At 42.5% G+C, this 23,929-nt stretch overlaps 2 protein-coding genes across 12 annotated transcripts in view; one reads left to right on the top strand and one right to left on the bottom strand.

Annotated features, from left to right (window-relative positions):
• dctn1b (dynactin 1b) overlaps positions 1-6,436 on the top strand; it is a 53,455-nt gene extending 47,019 nt beyond the window's left edge. For 8 of the 11 annotated variants that reach the window (XM_084044822.1, XM_084044828.1, XM_084044823.1 and 5 more), the window contains 5 exons: positions 467-594; positions 2,428-2,614; positions 2,956-3,029; positions 3,826-3,915; positions 4,276-6,436. In XM_084044822.1, the coding sequence (XP_083900948.1) occupies positions 467-594; positions 2,428-2,614; positions 2,956-3,029; positions 3,826-3,915; positions 4,276-4,413 (617 nt within the window). In that variant the 3' untranslated portion in view covers positions 4,414-6,436. The remainder of the gene's footprint in view (positions 1-466; positions 595-2,427; positions 2,615-2,955; positions 3,030-3,825; positions 3,916-4,275) is intronic. The other 3 variants (XM_084044830.1, XM_084044827.1, XM_084044824.1) reach the window with 1 other exon arrangement.
• Positions 6,437-7,194: 758 nt separating this feature from the next.
• alms1 (ALMS1 centrosome and basal body associated protein) lies at positions 7,195-22,846 on the bottom strand. The gene is made up of 19 exons (XM_084044545.1): positions 22,763-22,846; positions 21,608-21,773; positions 21,152-21,272; positions 19,095-20,994; positions 18,735-18,894; positions 16,737-17,726; positions 16,412-16,615; positions 16,036-16,145; positions 14,332-15,553; positions 13,949-14,068; positions 12,899-13,054; positions 11,711-12,726; positions 11,155-11,272; positions 9,594-9,815; positions 9,055-9,305; positions 8,708-8,873; positions 8,439-8,496; positions 7,805-7,904; positions 7,195-7,512 (listed from the first exon to the last, which is right to left on the bottom strand). The coding sequence occupies exons 1-19, from the start codon at positions 22,775-22,777 to the stop codon at positions 7,468-7,470; spliced, it is 7,140 nt and encodes a 2,379-aa protein (XP_083900671.1). The 5' UTR covers positions 22,778-22,846; the 3' UTR covers positions 7,195-7,467.
• Positions 22,847-23,929: the final 1,083 nt, after the last annotated feature.

Raw genomic sequence — 23,929 nt, 5'->3', positions numbered from 1 at the left:
AAATATACTTTAAAATATTTTAAACGTAGTTATGTGGTGAAAGATAACATCAGACCCAGGTGCTGATTAAACCCCTACGTGACCCTAACACCCGCTGATTCCCTCTATGTCTCCTCTTTGTGTCTCTATATCAATTCTTTCCTTTCTGTCTCTGCACCTCCTTATAACTTACAGAAGAACAAAAAGGTACCTGCACACCGAAGTCATACTGGCTTCTGTTTCTGCATGCTGTAGTTGTTGTCTATTCTTTTAAATCGGACAACCTCAAATACTAACCAGTGTGTTTTGTTCATGCATGCTTTGACCCAAAGATTCTCAATACTTAATTCCTAGATGTACACTGGATTTCGCTTGAACACACTCATGTGAAGACAGAATGTTTTTGCATAACCCAATAAGCATTACTTGTGTTTTTTAGTGTTTTTCCAGGTCTTGTGCTGATAACCAATATCTCTTATCCCCACAGCAGGCATGGTGTCAGGTATGGGTACAGGATCAGGGGTGCAGGTGATAGACTCTCCACTGCTGACTCAGCAGATTGAGGCTCAGAGACTCTGCATCAAACAACTGAAGAATGAGAACAACAGGCTCAAGGTGGGTCAGTGTCTTTAATGGGTCTTCTTCGTTTAACCTTTATTTAACCAGACAGGTTATTAAGAACAATTTTGTTCTTAATAACCGTTCTTTCACCAGAAATGAGTTTGTTCCATAGACTGTAAAAAAAAAGAAGTGTGTTTATGAAGTGCCTGCAAGCAGCGTCTGCTCTCTCCTCTCTCACATACAACTCACTCTGCCTCTCAGGCACGTACTTGTCCACAGACAATACACAATTACAACTATCCAAACTGACAATATTTTTTGGGGTATTGCGGTCGGTGGGGGGCATGACATTGGATTGAAAAGATTACGGTTGTTAGTATCTTTACTTGCACACTTAAGCTTGTAGATTATTTTTATGGTTCACACGTATCTAATTTAGTAGGGGCGGAAATTGGTAGGTACCTGACGATTCAATTCGATTCCGATTCTGAGGGCTACGATTCAATTAAATTGCGATTATTGCGATTCACGATTAATTTACTTCCATTATCTTTTATTGATAATAAAAACTAATGGAAGAGATGTGTCACTGTCAGCTGGAAGGTTATATTTGCCGACATCAACAATTGCAGAAAACCAACAAGAAAATAAACATGTCCTTTTTTGTAAAATAATACTGACTTATAACAAAGGCTTCTCAATATTCTGATAACCAACCAAAATATGGCTGCTGCTCTGTGCAATTTAGCAATATGATGAAAATAAAATCTTAAAAAAAAAAGCTGGAGGACAGAGAGACCGTCATTAAGGAGCTTAAGAAGTCACTTAAGATCAAGGTACAGGGACAGTCTGTAGTTACAAATGGTGTTTCAATGGAAATTTGTGTTTTAATTAGTTTAATCACCTGACCATTTGCATAAGTTCTCAAGTGGGACTTGTCTGGCACTCACTATACAATCCTGAGTGTTTTATATAAGTGGATTTTGTAATCGGATAAGTGAAGTAACGTCCTAAAGAATCTATATATCTTTTTAATAATCAATTCATTATCGTCCATGTCCGAATCGCGATTAATTGCTGAATCGATTATATTTTCCACCCCTATAATTTAGTGTAAAAGTGAAATACTTAGTTGCAATATAGAGCCTATGGTCTCCTTATTCCCTCTTCCCATCGAATTAGGAGAAGCTCTCTCATAGCATCATGCCGGAAAAGGGGCAAAGATTTGAGTGTCTACCTAGGAGTTACGTTTTCATCACTGCCGATCAGAGCTGGAGCTAATAAATACTGTACCTACTGCAGAGTAATTATGTCCCAAGAGCTGATTGTAACCTTTCCCATTAAAGATAAAAGATAGATGTTAGCGGGTGTTAGTGGAGTTTTTGTACAGCGGGAAGGGGGCTTAAGTGTATTGAGGACAGAGTGCTCCCTAACCAGACGCCACGGTATTTGTAAGCTGTATCTACCTCAAGCTTTGAGCTGTCCTTTGTGGTACTCTGAGGGGAGCAGATTTCTTCCTGCCAAACCACATGACCTTTGTTTTGTAGGCGTGTAATACAAGGTTTAGTATTCTGAAGGCTTGTGACTTTAAAACAAAATGCTGGTTGGGCCAAATGAGCACAGGACTACATCAGCATGTATAAGAAGTGCCTCGGAAGCACTACTACTGGCTTTAGTTTCAAGTTGCAGGTGTATATAACATGAATATTGCTAAATAGCCATTCCAACTTAATTGCTTACTCATTAGGGCCTGGGCATGTTTCCCAGTGACTAATTGCTGTGGCAACAAATATGACACAGAATTAATTGCAAGTGTTCTAATGCAGATGCATATTCATGTAGCAATAGCATGATTTGTTTTGTTCTGTTCTATTCTCCTCCCTGAAGGCTGAGAAGATGCGTGCCCAGCTGGCCTCTCTGCCCCCCCTCCATGTGGCCAAGCTGCCCTCCAAAGATGGAGGCCGACCGGAGGTGGTCTCCAGCGCTCTGTACCGTAAGACTGACCAGCTGCTGGAGACGCTGCTGCAGATGAGCGCTAACGTCAAAGTGGTGGACATCACCGGGAAATCTCCAGGTACTCTACATGTAGTGGAATATGTGTGTTTTAGGAAGGGCCGTACAGGAAAGTGTTGTATGGGAGAAATCAGAGGTGCATTCAGGTTGCTTTAAGTTCAGCAAACGCAAAAATAGAACAAAAGCCTGGGAAAGGATTTCTTTGTATTTTTGACTGTGTATTTGAAGGTATTGTTTAGTTTTAATAAATATATATGTGTGTATGTATATTTTGCATTTGCTAAAAATAGTAACCAGGGAACATGCAAATCATTTGTCTTGCTAATGTACAAGAAAGGCAGATCCAGTCACATTTAAACTCATCATTCACATTCACACCATCTGATTTGTTTTGTTTTGCAGTTTCTCCCAGTGCCCAGCTCCTAGAACAGACTGCTAGACTACAGTCCCTCAGTGACACACTGGACAGACTGAAGGTGCGCACGCACGCACGCACACAACAAATGAACATTAATGTGTGTAGCACTGAGTGAGACAAGACTGGTCATGTCTGCACCCAGAGATATGGTTTATCACCCACTGAGAAAAAATCACACCCAGTGTGAAGTGGGCGGTGTGGTCACAGTGGTCATCACGGTGATGGAAGTGATTCACTTTAAAAAAGTGTTTTTTTTAAGTCCATACTGCTATTCATAGGGCTGCACATGTGTCATGTGTTTCGCTAGCCAATCACAGTCCTGAATTTGCAAAGTCAGCCAATCACATTACAGCTAGTGGTGATTACACTAGCTGTAATGTGATTGGCTAGCTTTGCAAAAGTATAGATTTTCATTGACTGTGGAAGGGTTAGGGTTGTAGACTGCGTTGTAGACTATTGGCCAATCACGGTGCAGGATTGGTCAGTGTCCAAACCTCACTTATAGGGGGCGGTTACACCGCCCCAAAAATAAAACATTCATGAAATGTAATATTTGTAATGGAATAAGTAGAGAGCAGTATAACATTTTCAAGCTAATAATTCAGTAGGTAATAGGTTGAAATGTATTCAGTGCAGCGGCTTAATTGACTAATCAGTGACATCTGGTGGTTACAAGTCATTAACAACACCTATTAGCTCCCAAACAAACAGCAAGAAATAAAAGTAGAGGAACATTTTAAAACATAACTTTAGAGAGACTGTCCTTTTGTCAGTGTTGTTTATTCAAGGAGAGTTGTTTTACTTATTATATAGAAAAATAAAACACCTCTTCTTTTGTTGCACCTCATTGTCAGGATGAGGTAGCAGAGCATGTTGTCAACCAGCAGCCAGGAGCCCGTGTCTCATCTGACTTTGCCACATTTCCCTCAAACTCCTTTGTAAAGGTAAGAGCATCATGAACCCAACACTGCATTTCCTGGACTGAAGTAACAGTGTTCCATTTCTTCTTCCATTAACCTTCCATCAACAGACACTTGAAGGGTCATTTTCCAATTTTGCACCTACATCTGATGTGAGGAGATGCCCGATGTATGGCCCGATGACGTCAAACATGTTTTTTCGTGTCATCGGGCATACATTCTAGTATACACAATGGTGGGATTTAGGTTCAAAATTAGCTAAATTGACTCTCTAACTCTTTAACCACACCAAGATTATACTGTCAATACTTAGATAGAATCACATTGACTGCACTCTATGCTTAAACTTGCCTTTATAACTCAGCCTCCTCTTCCTCTCCCCAGGCAAAGGAGGAGAAACATGGGGATACAGTGCTGGTGGGTCGGGTCATGGTTCCGTGTCCCCGGGGTCAGGAGCAGGTCCACCGGTTGGTTCTGTCCCAGTCCCAGCTCCAAAGAGTGCACAGTCTCCTGCGGAGCTAGACGGACACCCTGCCTGCAGCCCCTCCCTGCCCCCTCTTTCCTGCTTCCACTCCAAACCTCCCCCCTGCCCCATTAGTATGGCTTCCACTCCAGGGCCAAACAGGGCTTTACTCTACTGTAACACTGTCATCAGTGTTGGTAGGTGAAAAGGTAGGTTTTTATCATAAGGAAGTGTGAGTCAGTTGTCACTGGAATAAGTGGGTTTACACTTTTTTAATTATAGTTTTTATACATTTTGAATTGCCAATTATTTCCCCCCTTTTCTCCCAATTCATTATGCCAATTCCACAGAGGATTGGTTTGACACTCTTTTATGAATTTAAAGATGTGCGTTCAACTTTAAATGGAATACTGATGTTAAGAAGAAAGGATGACCACATGTTACATGACCACATGTTACAGTGCAGAACTATCTACACTATTTTCAATGACTTTTTTTTGTTGCAGAGAGAATGTCAATTTGGTGTCAAATCGAACGACTTAGGGGAGAAAAAAAAGTTGGCATAAGTCTGTCTTGGTCCTGGAGTTGATGGCATACTCTGATATGTGGATTATCAGTGAGTGCGGCATGTAGGGTGAGAACAACCCCCCCCCCCCCCATGCGTTCATTTATGTGCTACACAGCTGCCGCTGCTGTTGATGCCACATGCAATGTGACTGTGTCTTAAGTATAATCGGGTGTTATTATTTTATAATGTCCCATTTTATAAACTTGACTGTAAAAGGGAAAGAATATTGGTGAGATTTCAAATGATTTCGCCCAGAAATAATGGGTATTTTACTGTGGTTTGCTAACAGAACAAAATCCTCAAGGCACCTGAACAGGCCTTTGGACTGCACAGAAAGAGAAATGTTATTAACTAATTTGGGTGAATTTATTATGTTTACTTTTTGCTATTACAGATTTTATTATGTTTTATTTAAACAGCTTGAAATTACTTTGGAAGTCGGTTGTCATTAAATTATTTAGTATTTATTACATAAAGTAAAAAATGCCAGTAAGTTATTATTACTGTCCACTTTTACATGCTTAGTATGAACCATCCTACCAGTTGTGTAGGTAATGTTACTGTTTTAGACACCTCAGAAATATATTGACTTAATGTTATTATGTTTGGTAAGAGACTCCTTTTACTGTGTAGAATTAACTTGTTTCTTTAGCCTTAAAACCTGCAGAGAGCCTTGTGGTAAAGACTTGTCACCTGCCTTATTAGTTTGCTTTTCCATATATTTTTTAGACCTTATCTTAAAGCAAAAACGACATCTTTGCCAAAGAATCCTTGTTTGACATCACCACATTTGCCATCACTGATTTTGAAAGGTGTCAGATTTTTTATTAAACCATACTTAATTTATTATTTAATGCATCATTAAAACTATTTATTCATGTTTACACAGTATTGTAGTATCACAATATTTTCCTGTGTTTTAGAAGTTATTATATATATGAGCATAGTTAGGGTTGGGTTGTTTATTTTCCAAATGTAATCTACAGTAAATGATTAAAATTAAGCAACAATCTAGATAAAAAAAATGTTTTAAGGAAAATGAATCGGTAACATAACCCACTCAGTTATTCAAATTCAGTTATATTGACATTTTGTGACTTTTGGCTTAGTTGTCCAGAATGGTTACAATTCCACTTTGCAGACCATCATTTACTGGTCTGATCAGTCACTGTCTGTCTGTGAAATATTTGTATCCATTGTTCATGATACTCAAATAGTAATCAATTATGCAATCTTCTATTCTTCCACAGTATTTGTAATGTTTTTATAGTTATGTTAGGAACATTATCATATTACTGTAATCCTTATGATATGTTTTATCATTACTACCCAACCCTGCGCATAATGAGTTGACAACTACAATTAGAGTAAAGTTATACAGATTTTGCTAATTTTGTTTTCCCTTATTTGGATTAAATCTGTTATTTTCTGGAAAGAAGCAATTTAGGGTTAATTTCTGCAACCTGTTATCTGTCTTACCTGTCCCAGTGTTGCTTCCCGCTCTTGCACCAATGTAAAACCACTTATTAATAAAAGACATTAAGGCTAGTATCTCGGTGTCAGTCCTCAGATGTCTGTCTTGAAGGAAAAGGAATCTTGTCTGTGAGGGGTATTTCAATGTTGTGTCTTTTAAGGACATTGTGTGGGTGCTGCTGTGTCACTATTAGTTACTGTAATAACGCATTGGTATCATTTTGATAAGTTCTATATACAGTAATACAATGTATAAGTAATACCAGGATTTTAGGACATTTACAGTCCATAACCTTTGCCATTCAGCATTACAAAATGATACGAGGTATCCAGTGTGCTCCAGTCGTCGTGAAATAGGTCCCCGGTCATAGTCAATAACCCACTGGGTAGATTGACTGGGGAAAATTGCTTACAACTGCAATCCTCTTTGCTATAGAAGTATGAATCATAATGTGTTCTATGGACATTATTCTTTATTTATTAACCCATGTATTTGCAGATGCTGGTCTAGCCCAGATATGGTGCAACAGTTCAGATAAGTTACACATTGATTTAACCCTAAAGTATGATATGAAACTGCTTTTCTAAATATTCTTTTCTTTTAGTCTCTGGATGTCCTATGAATGTTTTTTATGTGCTACATGGAAATTAATACACATTCTCCATAACTGGAACACAGTGCATCTGTATTCTTCAATACACAAGCCCATATGACTGTCAAATAGATGTGATCAAAATCATGTTCTGATCTCTCTCTTTTTGATACAATTATGCAAAACAGCCTTTGCAGACATTTTTTTTGTACGTTTTATTAAAAACTTCAAGTATTTCCAGCTAATTCATTAATTGATTTGATCTATAAAACAAGAGTAAAGCTACTTTAAAACAGACATTTTAAACACTTGTTCTGGCTCTTAATTTAATCAGAACCGGTTCACAGATAATAATAAAAAACAATACATTTTGTTGATTAGGTAGCTTTTAACAACATGAAAAACAATACCACATATATTAAAATTGTTCACAGCACTCTGATTTGATCTATAGTAAAATGTTTTCTGGGCCGGTGAGGTCAATGCCAAGGTACTTGTCTCCCATGGACACGGTTGGTGACTTTCTGCAAAATAAAACCAGGCATTGACCTTTGTTAATAACAAAACATACTAACACCAAGACCGACACTATTGAGTACAATAGTTGTAATTGTGGAGAGAAATTGGCTCAAGCATGGTATATTGTCCCTGTGGCTGGATAGTTATCTACCTGCTGTTTGGTGTGGAATCACTAAGCTTGAGTTCTACTGTAAATTTCAACTTAGATGGTACATTTGTGAAAGTAGCAGGATAAAGATGAATTCAGGGTTAGGGTTATGTACAGCAGAAAGTGATAATGAAAATGTATTATAATACCTTATTAAAGAGTTGGGCGTTTAATCTATAGGACTGATACTCAGCCTTTCTTCTCTGCTCATCTCGTCTTCTCTGCACCTCAGGCAGGTTCTCATATATCCTGTAAAGAGCACATAATGTTGAGAGATCACTAAAAGTACACATTTATAGATAAGGGGGGAAAACAACACGGACAAAAACAAGCAAACATCCTAATAATCAGTTAACAATTTCAGATTAGTTTTTCCGGCACATATACCTTTCAAATGGAACATTTCATCTTTTATAATTTTATTTATAATTGCTGTTTTATTTATTCATTTAATACATGTTTTGTCCTGATCTGTACACTACACACTCCTAGATGATGACCGTCAGAATTTCAGTCTGGTCTTCTTACAATCTACTTTCACCTGTACAGTATGACCTGACTGTCTGGGGGAAAGAGTCAATTTCTTTGATCCGTAAGTATTAAAGACAATTACATGTTTACACTAAACATTTAGGTTACAAATTAAACTACTTTAGAACAAAGCACTTCAGAAAGCACTAATATTTATAGATTAAAAAGTGATTTTTGCAAACTGGTCGATATGGCTTTTAATTGGAAAGGGATTGACAGGGTGGACAATTACTAGAAAATAAACAAGCTTACTGTTTGGACCTCTGCACCATCTCCTTTCTTGGGACAGCTCTTCTGAACAGTGGTATGCCTATAGAGAGAAAGAAAGGAAATGTGTGCTAAAAATTTATGTCAGTAATGTTTGGGTCATTCATTATGCATTTAAAATCCTGGGGAAGAAATTGACAAATGCAAACACATAGCCACACAGAAAACATACATTCTCTATGAGCACCTTTCAGACTTAATGACTTTATTAGGTCTACAGTTGGTTGTCAAGATCATCAATGGATTCTTTTTACCTGCTGGTCTGGGTAGCCTCTCTTGCCCTCCAGGCCGGGTATAGAACTGCTCTCTCTCTCTGCTGAAGAGGACCTGTAGTTTCCTCTCCTCCGCCTGCAGGGCTAAACGTTTCATCCTCTCCCTGGAATGAGCGATGAACGTTGGTCGATGAAGCTCCAAGGCCTCCTGGATTTTAACATCATGTTTAATGTTAGACAGGGCAAAAGACCATTTTAAACGCTAAATAATGTGGGAAAAAAACATTATTGTACATTTCATTCTCTAATGTTTTACAGGCTAGAGCCCATTTTCTTTTACTTGACTTCTACAGCTAAATGTGTATGAAAACACACCAACCCAAACCAACCTGCAGAGACACTCTGACCAGACCAGAGGATGTAGTCTTGTCTCTGGGGACTGGATCAGGTCTGGTTTTGTAGCTGTTCCACTCCTCCTGGATCTGTCTCTCTCTGAGGGGTTCTCTCCAGAGAGAGGTTCTGCTGTAGGGCTGGAACCAGGCTGAGCTGGGTCTCTGAACCCACTGTTCATCTTCCTCTGGCTGGTTCTCTTTCCTGGCCTCTGACCTCAGGTGTTCAGCTGGGACAAACCATGTAACGCCTAGGAACAGAGTGCGAACATAAAACCAGCCAAAATTTAAATTGTGGTAGTATTTAGTCTACAGTGATTAACTTTAAGGCTACCACCGCCCACCGGTGTTTATTTATATTTGATTCCATCAACGTAATCCATCAAAACAATATTTGGAATGCATATAAAGAGATATCACACTGTAATAAAGTAGACATACATACACGTTGTCATTCTAATCTACATGTTCACTTATGTGAAACCTGACACAGAGTTAAGTTTAATGGGTGCCATAGTGAAATTGTATCCTTAACATACCTTGAGGGTAATGTTTGCCGTGGCTTCTCTTGCTCTTCCTCTCCTTTAGGAACACCTGAGTCTTGGAAGGGCTCCTCTCATGTTCTCTTCCTCTCTCCAGGCTGGAGGAGGAGGAGGAAGATGGCAGCTGCCTGGGTCCTCTGGCCTCACCGGGGGAAGGAAATGTAGTGCCAACGTCTCGGGTGTGGCGTCTCGTCCCGTTACTCACAATCTCCAGGTCACCTGGGGGAGGGGGATTAATCAGTCCCTGCACAAAGTACTACTGTGCCTCTTTATATATTATATTCACCTATACTACCGTACATACAGTAAACTCCCAATGTGGTTTAACTGTGGCCCATTGATTCCTTTGACTGTATTTTCACTGAGCCAAATAAATCCTTTCTTTAGTATAGCTGTATAGCTCCTTATTAGGGCCCCGAGTACTGGGCCAGTGCAAAACCTTATTGAAATGCAAGGAGTTATTCATTATTATTCTATTATACATGTATCAAGACTTGGTCCCAGTATTTTAACAAACTCCTCTTAGGAGGATAATTAAATACACCTCAAACGTGCTCAGCGTAAATAAAAGACCTTAATGATGAAATGTTTTTGTCAACCGGTGCGGTCATGGCAAAGTGTCAAACATTCATGTTTGATCATGTTTTGTTCTCTTATGATCATCATGTGTGACTATGGAAAAGAGAGTCTGTTACACACCTTATATTAGATGTAAGTAATTTAACTGCTACAACAACTAATGTCAGAAGAAAAAATACAGTACTAATACTAGAAAAAGTGCTCCTCGGAGCACAGGTCTCCGCCAGGTCAGGTACGTTATTGTGGCCTCCTGGTGGCGCTATAATAGGCCAATGTGAAAAGGGTGCCATTTATTCTTAGGTCTTTCATGGCAATCAGACACTGCATTCATGATTTGAGGCATTTTGTTCCAAAAATGTGTTTTGCTAAATTAGACCTGCTGTTGGCGCTATAACAGGCCAATGTGAAAAGGGTGGCATTTCTTCCTCGGCCTAGTGGGAATGTGCGTGTGACAATTCACGGAAATCGCAAGCTGCGTGCATAGTTTGAGGCTTTTTGTTCAAAACGGACCAATCCTGCAAACTTTGGAAGCCAACCATAGGCAATGAGGATGGAATATGGGAATTCTGACAGATTCGTGTTGATCACATGACTATAGAGATACTGTGTTCCGATTTGCATGATGTTTGGATAAAATCTGTCGGAGTAATGTAAAAAAAATGGGTTTTGCACAAATCGGCCTCCTGGTGGCGCTATAACAGGCCCATGTGAAAAAATTGGGGCAGAGGTTCTGAATTGGCATCCAGGGAGTGTGTGTGCACAGTTTCGGAGCGACCGGGCCAACGGTGCTGGAGATTAGCTGCTAACACACAGACAGGACGGACGGACGGACAGGGGGCAAAACATACTCTCTCGCCATGCCTTTCGGCCTGGCGGAGACAAAAAGCAGACAGGCTGATTGTTTAGCGATTCAAAAGTTGAATGTATTCGATCATCTGGTTCTGGAGCTATGGGACTATGTTGATCTCTTCTGACTGACCTGCTTGGATTCCTTTGTTGACCTGTTTAACACTCTTTTTGGCTGCCAGAGACTGGGAGGGACCGCGGCGGGTTGGCAGGGTGTAAGTGCTGGTTGATGAAGCAGAATCACTGGCAACCTGGAGAACAACACAGAGACATCAACAGGCTGTTACATGTGGATATGTACTCGCCTATTTGCAGTACAACACAGAAAAAGCCTCAGTCTTCATTTTTATCAGAGTACTAATGTAACACAATTTTAGTATAGTTTAGTTTATTTTAAAAGCAAAACCGCAATGTATCAGTGAGAGAGGATTTTATTGTGTACCTACTGTATAGCATGTTTCACATGGTCCCCTGTGTATAATTATGTGAGGTGCTGTTGCCAACTGCCATTTATTTCCATGTGTATCATCTTACTGTAGCATGTGTTAATTTGTTTAGGCACCAAGACCAACTGTGGTACATTTACTACACATGGAAGATAAAGGTACTCATATTTTGATATGACATAATGTGAAGGCTGAAAATAGCTCTGTTACAGTATATGAAAGTGTGACTGCAGATACACATACTATAGAGTCGTCAGTAACAGTGGTCTCTGAGGGGGTGATGATGGTAGGGGGTGTGACGTCTCTATCCATCTCTCTCGTCCTCCTCGGCTCCTTTGCTTCTTTCTGCTTGTCGATGGTGCTGTACAGTTTACCGAGACTGGACGCTGACTTCAGGCAACGGACCCTGTCTGGGCCGAAGGCCCGGATCAGCCGGGCCGTGTCCACAGTGGACATGGAGCCGGACAGGGTGGACGTGGTGTCCGACTCGTCTCTCTCTGCGGGACAGCGGTGGCGGCTGGGGCTGAAGGAGGAATGGACGTCGTCTTCTGCGAGAGGAGTTTGCTGCTCCGCCTCCTGTGTCCATGCCTGACGAGGAGCAGTAGGTTTCCCTCTCCTCTGTCCCCCCTCCCCGCTTACGCTCTTCCTCTCCAGTGGTCCAACATTCTCCTTTCTTTCTCTCCTTTTCACTGCGGCTTCTTCTCCTCTCTTTCTGTGCTCATCCTCATTGTTGTGAGGATGGCATGGCTGCATGCTGTCTTCTGGTTGTGACAAGGTGCGTACCCCCGCTGTGCTGTGAATGAGACGAGAGAGGCGTTCCAGTCGGTCCAGTAAGGACGCCTCTCTCTCACTGGTTGGACGCCTCTCCTCAGAGCCCCACCTTTCGTTGAACTTACGCCATAGTTGGTCCAGATTGCTGCCGCTCGGCCGGGAAGCAGGTTGAGGGAGGTCAGGACGGCACCTCCCTTGTTCTCGCTCCATTGCTGCCACGGTGTCAGAAGCCAGGTAAGCACTGGGTCTCTGGCTGGCCGTGTTTGAGTCCATCTCCACGTCTATTGGCTGAAACTCCACACTATGCCTCTCTGATTGGCCGTAGTTGAGGAACTGGACTGGGCTTGTCCCTCGGTCTCTCCTGGAGCCAGAGGGAACCTGGTTACTTGACAAAGGCACTCTGGTAAAGGCCTCAGATACCTGAGAGGAAGGTTGGGTAACTTGGCTCATACTCGTCTGAGAGCTTCCATCCACTGACACAGTGCCACCTAGTAGGAAAGTAAAACACAGATATGTAAATAGCTTGATAGAAGATAAGTTAGACTTTATTTTCCCAAAAGAAGATTTGTCATCATGGACACATGTAATCCCTGATACATCGAAAACCACTTAAGCTACATGACACAACAATGTAACAGGTACAAATTTAATTCAGTTCACCACTGTGTCCAGTTGGCTGCATTTTGAAGGTGGCTGTCTTCAGCCTCTTGCTGTAGATCCCCTCAACGTGTCTGGTGGAGACCCCACGGTCGATCCCAGGGTCCTGCTTCCCAAGGACCTCACTGCTGAAATACGGGGGCACGGCGTCATCCGAACCTGACCGTACATACAGTAAACAGAAATGTCACTACAGTGTCCTGTCCTACATCAAGATCCTCCTCACTGCAGAGATAAGAGACACACAATACTGCTGGCTGAGTGTCCAACATTCAGAAGGGTTTCCGTTGATGGTTGAATGGTTAAGACTTCCACTTCCAGACTCAGCCGCGGCCTCAGCTGGTCTCGATTCAGATCCATGTCTTTCTCCCGAGCCTCTCTTTCAGTGTCCTGGTTAGCTTTCTATAGTCTCTATACTGTACTGCTTTCTTTCCTTTCTCACCTTTTCAATAATGTCTGAATGAAAAAATTATAAAAAATACAAAAAATGAGGTTGGACTGTAATTTCACAGAGCAGAGAAAGGTGCCTCAGAGAGAGCGTCCTCTTCCCGTCTCTCAGAGGGACCCTGCAGCCCAAGTGCTCCACCAGGGCCTCAACCGCCTTTGTTAGACTCTGCCCCTGAACATGAATAATGCATGCATGACACGGTGCACATTACAAAAGAACCAGATGCTACCCACCCAGGAGCAGGGAAGAGACGTGAGTGAGCTGCATTCATTAGAGATTCAGTTATAGCTGCTGGGTTCCCCGGACATGAAGATAACAATATCCAAATAGAGACCTATAATCCTGAGCTATTTCTCTGACTAATTATTGGAGCAATATCTCCTGGATAATAGAGGTGATTCTGATAAATTTGCCAAAACATTTGTGTAAAACGGGTACATTTCCTGGTAAATTACTTTTGTTTGAGATATAGGGTAATTTGTATGCAAGTATTAGAATTACAATTTTGAAATGGCAATAACACAAAATATGTGCATGCATGCACGCTGCTGTATGTTTTATTAAGCCATGATTGTTAAACCACGATTCATAAGTGCCAGTGGTACCTGGGTGGGAGCTCTCCATAGTGGTGTCAGAGCGGCTAGGAGAAGTCTGGGCTTCTGTCTGAGGGACATAGAACAGCTCCTCACTCCCATGGGGCTTATACGGCAACAGGACAGGCACTGCTGTACAGAGAGAGTACACATGAAAGGATATACGTATCTGAGACAATCTGGAACATTAATATTTCAAGCATGTTTGGCCAAACCACCTTTCTCTAACAACATTGCTTATGGATTATCAGATGCAGTCATCTGGGTGACAGATGAAAAGAAGTTGTGTGTGACCTTACCTCAGCACTGCAAATCAAATGCATGAGCAACAGGCACACTAAAGCCACAAGGACCACCCATAACAAACAACCTCTGAAATGTTTCAATGTGCCTACCTGGTGTTGGAATGGCCAAAGGCCTTGTTGAGGCAGCGAGCCTCTGTGGCGGAATATAGGATTGTGGATAAGTGGAGGTCTCTGTTCCCTCATGCACCATGGTTTTGAACAATGTGGCGGTCTCAGCTCTTTCAGGCACCCTGGCTCTTATTACGTCTCTTGACTCGTATGACTCAAGAGGACTGGAAAGACCAAGACCCTCATCTCCACTGCGGGTGGCAGGAGAGGAAGAGTATCTGAGGGGGTAAAACTTGCTAGACTGTAAATCAGGACCAGCAGCAGCATGCCTGGGCTGGATCCCAGAGTCCTGCCTCTGTTCCTGGGCTTTGGGGGACAATGTGAGGTGGATGTGGGAGACATGACCCGTCCTTGTTGGCGCATCGACTGTAGATGAGCCTGTGGCTTGTTCGGTCATGAGGCCCATGTCAGAACCGGAATTTAATTGGTCAGACATCATCGACAGCTGGTCGGTACCTTGGTCTTCTGGTTGGGCGGTTCTATTCGCATCCGGCAGGTCTCTCTGCAGCTCTGCTTCAGTGTAACTGTCTCTGACTTTCACCTCCTCCTCTCTAGGTTGACCTTGTAAGGACTCGACATTCCTACCTCCGATGGCATCTTGTCTCCTGTGAGTTCTCGGTATCAACTCTGAACCCGACAGGTTTTGTTCTCTGGCGTATAGTCTATACCCTGTATTGGGGTCCGAATCGACCAGTAGTCTACTGGTCGATTCGGACCCCAATACAGGCTGGATCGATACCGGATCTGTGTGTGTTGCCTGTATTGATGGAGTAGCGTTGTCCTCCTCCACCACATGGGGAAGTTGCTTGTTGGCTGTGGAAAGCTGAGTAAGACAGAGGGGTTCTGGAGGAGCCGGGCTAAGGGGAGGCGCGGGAGAGGGTGAAGGAGACGGAGAGGTGGAGCGCCTGCATGTAGATATGGTGATGGAGGTAAGAGCTGGAGGCGCAGGGCTTGCCCTGGGAAGGGTCAACCCCTCCCGGGCAGCAATCTCCTGCACCCTGGACTCCAGGTCCAGGCCCAGGGGAGTATGGAGCTCGACGCTGGAGTCGAAAGGGTTGGCGCCAAGTCGTGGCAGCTGACGGGACATATGGTGCTCTGCCGTCTTGAGAGTGGTGGCGGTCTCTGCTGGTTGGGGAGGAGGTTGTCCTCCTTGACCGCCCATGCTGGACACGGCACTGCTCTCTGTGTCTGTACTTCCCTGGCTCTGAAATGAGGAGCCGAAGAAGAATGAAAATCTTCACAGGGATGATGAGTATATACATGAGTAGCTCAGAGTTGGTCCTAGTCCTGCCAATTGCCGCCTGGATTAGAACTACAATTGGAATTCATTTTTAAGTTATTTGTCCCATTAATAACATGAATTAATACATCTGTCTCCCTTGTCTGCATACGACAAAGAGGACTTCTCACTTCACTGCACACCATGCTTCCTGTATAGAGTTTTAAAACTTAACTCACACCATGCCTCTTTTCAACACACCAGTTACCTTCAGCTTGGGGTCTACACAATCCAGAAATTGGAGGCGGACATTAAACAAGATCAAAAGAACAACAACCGTAAAAAATATATATATTTTCAAGAGAGATATCAAATTATATCCTTTTTATGAAATGGGATGCACATGAATCGACTGACAGCTCAGCCACGTAGATGCTAAGATGAGGACCTCTTGTTAAAGACTGAACCTGTATGGGGTGTTTTTGCTCTCTCTTGATCTCTTCAATCCGCCTCCTGTCCTCAATGTCCAATTCCAGAGGGTCCCTCTGCTGTCCTGTTATCTTCAGCTTGGTCCATTCTGCAATTGCAAAAGATATCTTATAACTGTTTTCAAGCAGGTGTAAGGCTAATCAAGAACAGTCAGGTATACTGGACTATAGATCAAAACCAATTTCAGCCTCATTACATTTTACATTTTACTTAGTAATGACTATTTGAAAAATAAACAAATAGTAATTGTTAAGTCATACTGCAGAATAAATGTAATGAAAACGGTGGGAAATTTTCACTAATATTGGGTCCCCCAGTCCCTACTGTTAAGGCAGTCTGAAGAAATGTTCTTACCTCTGGCCCTGCTCTCCTCCTGGTCAGTAGTGCTGGATCTGCTGGACACCAAGGTGGCTGGTGACTCATTGTGAAGCAGCTTGGCCACTCTGGCAGCCAGGGAACTTTCACTGCTGCTTGCGTTGCTCATGGCCTCCTGCTCCTCCCCAGGGATGGGAGGTGAAGAGGAAGACACACTCTCTGTAGGAACACACTGGGAATACACTGGAACAAACAATAAATTACCACAAAGGAAATAAGTTATGGACTTGTTTGTGTTAGGAGTAGGACTAGACTGGATTTCCTTTTTTTATTCACATGCATGCATCGTTCATGCTTTACTTACATCCATCTTGTGAATTTCCTTCCTCCTCCTGCTCTGAGAAGCTACCTATCGTCTCTCTCGGACTAAGAGCTGGCTGAGGTTGGCTTACAGCTGGTGGTTGTGGGACAATTGGTAGCTGAGCTGGGCCTGTGCTGTCTGGAGGTGCGGCACTGCAGCCCTCAGGCTCTGCCCGTCGGACTGATTTGGAGAGGTGGAGGTATAACCCTGCCCCACCGTCTGCTGTACTATCCTGGGGCCTTATGTAGGCCTCCACAGCAGGTGGGCTACTCGGGGCAAGTGTGGATGGATAATTTGGCTGCCCAGATGATGACATACTTTCTCGACCAATAGAACTTTCCCTCTGTCTTTCGGACGTCAGCATGGAGTCCGAGGAGGAGCGTGTCCACAGGAATGAGGACCGAGTTTCAGGGCCCTCTGTGCCACTGGCAGACGAGATGAGAGAGGAGTCCATGAATCCACCCGTTCTCTTCCTCAGAGAGAGGAGGATGTCGTCATCCGAGTGGAGGTGGGAAGTTGCAGAGGACGAAGAGGATGGCGTGGAGGCCTTCGAAGATCCACCGGAAACGACATCCCCTGCCTGGCCGAGCAGTTTGCGGATCTCCCTCAGGGTCTTGTCGCCAACAAATGAGTCTCGGTTGCTTTTCTCTATGCTAGGCTGAGAATGTGACTCAGATTCCCTGCATCCAGTCACTAATGAGCTCTCTGACACAAACTGCTCACCAAGCTGTATGGTGTTCTGGCTACTGCTAACACTGTCATCCCTCTGCTGTTGCTGATCGGGCTGTGGAGCAGGGAGGTAGGGGGCATGCTGAGGCTGAGAAATGGGGACCGCTGCATAGCCGCCCGCCACGTCTGATTGAGGAGAGGCCCTGGCCTGCTCTAGGAAGTGTATTGGTTGGCAGAGGCTGTCGATGCTAAGTGGTATGGACATACTCGAGTCTACTGACAGCAGGCTGTATCTGGAAAAGTCAGCCTTATGCGGAGTGCCACCTGTGAGGATGAAATGGGGAGAAGAAAGTTTCACATGCTTTACAAGGTTGACTTTTTAAAATGATAACTGCACAGTCACAGAGTGTTTATATAAGCCATTATTCAGTACATTAAATTTGATCATTTGGAAAACATCATTCATTTTGATTGAATAATATTCAAACCCAAATAAGTGAAATAGTTGGAGAAATAAGTAATCTTACCAGGAGATAAATCAGGAAAAGAAATGTGAAAATATAGAAACTAAAGCTAATTTGCAGCTAAAACTAATCTCTCTGGTCACCTTGTAATCATATTGTGAACTAAGACTTCATCATATAAAGCTGATGATCATCAAGCTAGCTTTCAGAGCTTTTCTGCAGGCTTGTCTCCAAAGTAACACATACACAAAGGTGCCATAAACTCCACTCTATGCTGGTTATCATGTTAGCACTATGGTGACAAGATATCTTTAAACATAATCATATGTCACTGCTTTGACGTTATTTTATGGCCACCTTTGTAAATAGGCATATGACTAGCACCAACACCAACGACATGCATTCCAGGACACTTCCAACTTAAAAACATCTGTGTAGTTTCTCTTTTATCAGAGCCTCATCATGACAAAAACTGGGCTTTCATTTTACATGGTCTTTAAAAAGGAAACATTAAATTAAGTGTTAATAAAACTGTAACCGAATGTGTAACTAATATAGCTTCAATCAAATTGAGAAAGTCGTTATTTCAAAAGAATGCTTTCAAAATGATAGCTCAGCACAAGCAGAAAGAAAAATAACATATTTGGTACATTGGTGATTGCTTTATTTCATAATAACCTATATTTATATACCAATAGGATAATGTTATACTACTCCTTCTAATGGACATTTTCTGGACACGAAGAAAAATTGCATGACGTCAAACAGCCCACTCTTACTTTGTAAGACTATTGAATATTTTGGCACTATACTTTTCAATGATTAATACTTTGAATTCATAAGAAAAATAACTTTCAGGATTAGCTACCTTCAGAGGGTTGAGTGCTCTTGGGTGAAGTTCCAATGGATCCTTTGATTGTACAGAGATCTGTGGGAGAGAATTCCGGCTCTCTGATTGGCCCTCTAGGTCCAAACGGGGTCAAGATGGTTGATGGAGACTGATCAATACCCAGATTGTGAAGATACAACTGCGAGGAAAACAACAATACATGGCATCAGCATCTAGGATATATTTATAAATGAGTTCATCTACTCAAGACATCTCAAATGTTGTACAAATGCAACAGTCTAGTCTGTTTGGGCTGGTTAAAAGGTTAGGAAATGTTAAAAGCCCCTTGTTTCATTCTAGTTTTTACTACTTTATCTCTATATTTTATAATAACTTTACCGGAATTCTCTCTTCAATGTTCAGCTCTCGAGGTTTGTGTGGCGGCAGTGGTGAGGATGGTATCGAGCTCCAGTAGGGAGCATAGTTATCAACCTCTAGGCTGACAACAGAAGAAGCCACTCCAATAGAAGCACCCGGATTCTGGCCACTGTGATAACTGTGCTGGGAATTTGACAGTGTGCTACTCACTTCCCTGTCCAGAGACACATCACTGAACCTGCCCAGGCTCAGGAGAGGTGAGGGCTGGATCACAGCACTTGTCTGCTGAAGCCTGCGCTCCTGAATCTGACTCATCTCTCCTTTTGTCAGTCTCTCCTTATGTTGAGCTTTCTGTATTGATGTTACAACCGTGCTGAGGGAGGAGGCAGAGAGGCCTGCTCCAGACCCAGTGTTGTCCATCTCATTGGGAGCACTCCCCACTGCTTCCCCTCTTCTGGGTGAGGAGGAGGATGGGGGCACATTCAGAGTCAGGGCTAAGCTCTGTGTGACACTGGGGTTGGTAGTGCTTGAAACAGGAAGCTTGTGCTGCATGGTTTTCTCCTGTTGATTCAGTAGAATGTGATTCAGTGAGTCGGATATTGCGTTGTAGGCGTTCTTTTTTGGAGAGGTGCCAGAAAACCCTTGCAGAGCCAGGTTGTCGAACAGCGAGATCTTCCCTGAGCTCTGGTTCGCTCTCCAGGCGTCTACTTTCTGCATGTAGTTTAGACTCGGAAGACCCTGGACTTTTCCTGACCCCGTCTCCTCCTGACATGATTTTTCAGCACCATGTCTACTGGTAACAGGGTCAAGAGAAACAATATCAGGCATAGCTACACTCTGCTGGGAGACTCTTGAACTTGATTCATATGAGGCCCTCATATTGGACTCAACGGCTGACAGTCTATCTGATGGAGCTTTTACTCTAGATTTACCAGGTCCATGAAAGACACCTGGAGTGGACTGGGATTGTGGGAGGAAACCCAGAAAGGAACCATCATTCCCAGTTTGATTCTCCAAAGACAAGAGGCCCCTTTGCCTCAGTCCGTGTTCTACACTATAACCTCCTGAAAATTGTGGCCCAGTCCCACACATGCCGGCCAGGATTACTCTTGCCATGTTTGGCTTCCCTGTAACAGATTCAAGGTTTGGTGTAGGAGCCGACAGTGGTTGAACTTTAAATCCAGTTTCAGAGCTATTACGTCGCTCTATTTCAGACAGCATCTCTCTGTGAAGAGCTTCACTGGTGTCATCCGGCTGTGTGTTACGGGAGCCCATGGTAATGTTTGAGACATCAGATAACCGTGGGTATGATTTCCCTGATTGCGACTTTAATTTTAGTTGTGGTGTCTGCTGCTGCTGAGTGAGAGTAGCAGTACCAGTTGGGCTATCTCTCCTCTCTTTTCTCTGGTCAGCATCTGTGTTGAAAACTCCTTTAGATTCCCCATCAAAAGAGCCCATTCTTTTAAGGGAGGTCTCAGAGGCGGAAGAAACTGCACTACTGCTGCCGCTTGGCATGCCAACATCTTTCTGTAGCAGCTCTAGTAGTTGTCGAGCAGGAATGTCCCCACGCAGAAATGATGTGTCTTCTTCAGGGGCCTCTTCCATAGGCTTGACAGAAAGATTGCCAAGTGCATGACCATGACCATCTCCATCATTGTTCTCCGTGCCATCTATAGAAAAATGCATTTCTTGCAGATGGTCAGTTACTGGAGAATGTACCATCTCCCCCTTTCTACCCTCGTCTCCTGGTGACATACTGTGCTGGGAGAGAGAGCAGCAGCTGCTTGCTGCATCATCTGTCAGGACGGTTGCTTGGGCCAGTGGGTGCTGGGACAGGGACCCATGTTCAGAGGCCTGGGAAGTGTGACCCTGGGGTAGAAAGTGAAATCTCTCAGATGTAACAGAGATATCTGGAGACGCTCTGAAGGAAAGAAAGAGAGTAAAGGAGAGAAGTAAGAATAAATACTATTTTAGTATTCTATAACATATTAACAACAATCAGTCTAATCAATTCTGAGACAGATAAGGGTGCCAAGTTATTAAGACCATCTGTTATGTTAACAGTAGTTCAACTTCACCTTAAAGGAGCAAATTCCAAGTCGCTTTGATGGAAAAGGGAATATTCTGTGATGTTCTGTTGCACTCCAGAGGTTGATGGCAACAGAGGAAGGACCGGTGACAGGTGGCTGTCCTGAAACGCTAATATTGAAAATGGAAAGAACGCTGCATTATTTTAAAAGCAGATGTAGAGGTATATAGTTTCAGAGCCACCACCACCATATTGTAAGTCACATATACAGAGCTGGATATCTAAAATACTGTATCAAAATAATCATAATTGTGATTTGATAATGATAGTGTATTGAAAGTGTAGTGTAGCATAGTATACAATCTCATTACAATAGTTAACAATGGCTTTCTAAGAACACTTTGTCTGGTATAACAACCATAAGCACCAAGTGATTACAACTACAAGCTCAAAGTAAAACACTTGATGGATTTGCAGGATTAGGAATTGAGAAAATACTGTATACCTAGGTGCAGTTGCTTTAGTTCCCAATCAGCGTTTGTGGGCCTGCGGTCTCTCTGATCCTGGTTCAAACCATACAGATTCTGATACCCCGGTGGGTTCACTGATGCTTGTTCAATGTACTGACTGGTGTCCACTTCTGGGGGCAAGTGAGTGAATGACTCTGTCTGCTTTGAAAGAACAGAAAACAAACGTTGCGTCCTGGCTGTCAAACCAAGTGATGTATGTTATTATGTTACAACATAGTTACAACAAGTTTGTCAAAGTTATGTCAGCTTTATTTTATGTGATTCAAATAGCCTCCACGCATTTAAACGTTCTATCTGATACCAACATGCGTCTCTGGTCCAGAAGTACTGCATTTTAATGCACCCTAATCCCTAGGGAGGGATAACCGCCCTGTTCTATGTGTTGTGTTCTCAGTGGTGGAAAGTAACTAAGTATTACTCAAGTACACTTAAGACTTAAGTACAATTTTGAGGTATTTTTACATTACTTGAGTATTTTCAATTTTCAGTACTTTGACTTCTGCTCTCAGAGAAAAATAGTTTTCTTTTACTCCACTAAAATAATTTGATTTAAAAAAAAACACATTTCATACATTTGAAAACTTGTGAAATGGGACATTCTGCATAATGAGTACTTTCTACTTATAGGTACTTTAAGTACATGTTGATACCAAAACGTTTGTACTTTTACTTAAGTAAATCTTTCATTCCGGACTTTTACATGTAACAGAGTACTTCTACATTGCAGTATTGATACTTTTAGAAAACATCTGAGTTATTTTTTCAACCACTGCGTGTTTTGTTCTACCCAGCATATACTTGAATCGTGTGTAAAGATAAAGTACGAGAACTCGCGTAACGTATACCAGGCTCCCGCGCGCTGATCAGCATTATAAACTCCTCAAGCATTAAATGGTGTTGCTTGCTCCCAGGATCCTTGCATTTAAAAGCAACAGGTTTAGTGAAGTTAGCAGCTATGTTAGCAAATGTAGCCAATTAAGCTACCACAACAGGCAGTGATGCTGCCTACAGGTTACAAAGTATTGCAGATCCCCACGACGGACAACACAAACTCGAGGATATTGGTCTTTTTTTTTTGCATAAATAAGATCTATTAGTATTTATTCCGGCTGTATTTCAGTCCACTTTACCTCCGGACGCTCCATGTTGTTGTTGTGTTTTGTCCGCCACAGTGGGCGCGCTTCCTGCCATTCAGCTCAACGCTTCTGGTAACCAAGAAGCGTTGCTATGGAATGTAGAAAACGGTTGAGTCTACATCCCATAGCCTAAAAGGACACACTACTCAAACAACAGCAGGGTTAAGTAGAAGTATCAATACCCTATTGTAGACATAGTCTGTTACAATTTACAAGTTCAAGTTTGGTATTCAAAATATACTTGAGTAAAAGTACAAAAGTATTGGCATCAAAATGTACCAAAAGTAAAAGTAGCCTACCCATTATGCAGAAGGTCCCATTTCGCAAGTTTTAAAATGTATCGGAGCAGTACTTGAACTTGAACTTGAACTTAGTTACTTTACAGCATTGGTTCTCAAAGTGGGGTCCGGGGACCCCCAGGGGTCCTTGAGGGAGTTCCAAGGGTTTCCCCAACTAAATGATAGATTAGGCACCAAATGGACCCTTATGGGTCTGTAACTCTCAGAGTTAAATTGACATAGATTTTACAATATAAATTGCGGTCCAAGTGATAGAAATGCCATTAAATGGGGGTCCTATTGCATGTCAAATTGGGGGTCCTTGAAATTAAAATGGTTGAGAATCACTGCTAGAGAGCCGTAAGAATCTTCTCTTATGGGGGTCCCTGGCTTATCTTTTCAAATGGGGGTCCGCGGGCTAATAAGTGTCAATTTGGGGGTCCTTGACATGAAAAAGTTTGAGAACCACTGCAGTACACCACTGCATTTCACATGTTATCTCCTCGCCTCAGTGGTTGCCTGACAACCAACCAACCTATCATAGCGTGATCGTCCGTCCGGGCTATGGCATAAACACAGCTACTGGACAGGTGAAGTCAAGTCAGTCTGACAGACACAGCAACAGCGGCACCTACTGCTTGACAAGAGCTAGTAGAAAAAGAAAGGAAAAGAATGTAATAAAAATACAGTTTTATAATTATGCCTGCATGAACACAAACCCATATTTCTGTATACAGACATTCTAATAACCAAAGGTTAATTTGCGTATGTTGATGCACTGCAGCGCTTATGTTTCTGACCAAAATGAGTGCACACAAAATTTGCCTCGTGAACAGTGTTGCCATGTGTGCTTATTATAAGCGACTTTGGGCGTGTAGTTGCT

The sequence above is a fragment of the Gymnoscopelus microlampas genome (assembly GCF_963454915.1).
Source record: "Gymnoscopelus microlampas genome assembly, chromosome: 20".
NCBI lineage: Eukaryota > Metazoa > Chordata > Actinopteri > Myctophiformes > Myctophidae > Gymnoscopelus > Gymnoscopelus microlampas.
Note: the sequence above shows the minus strand (reverse complement) of the source record. Positions and strands in the feature narration are given on the sequence as shown.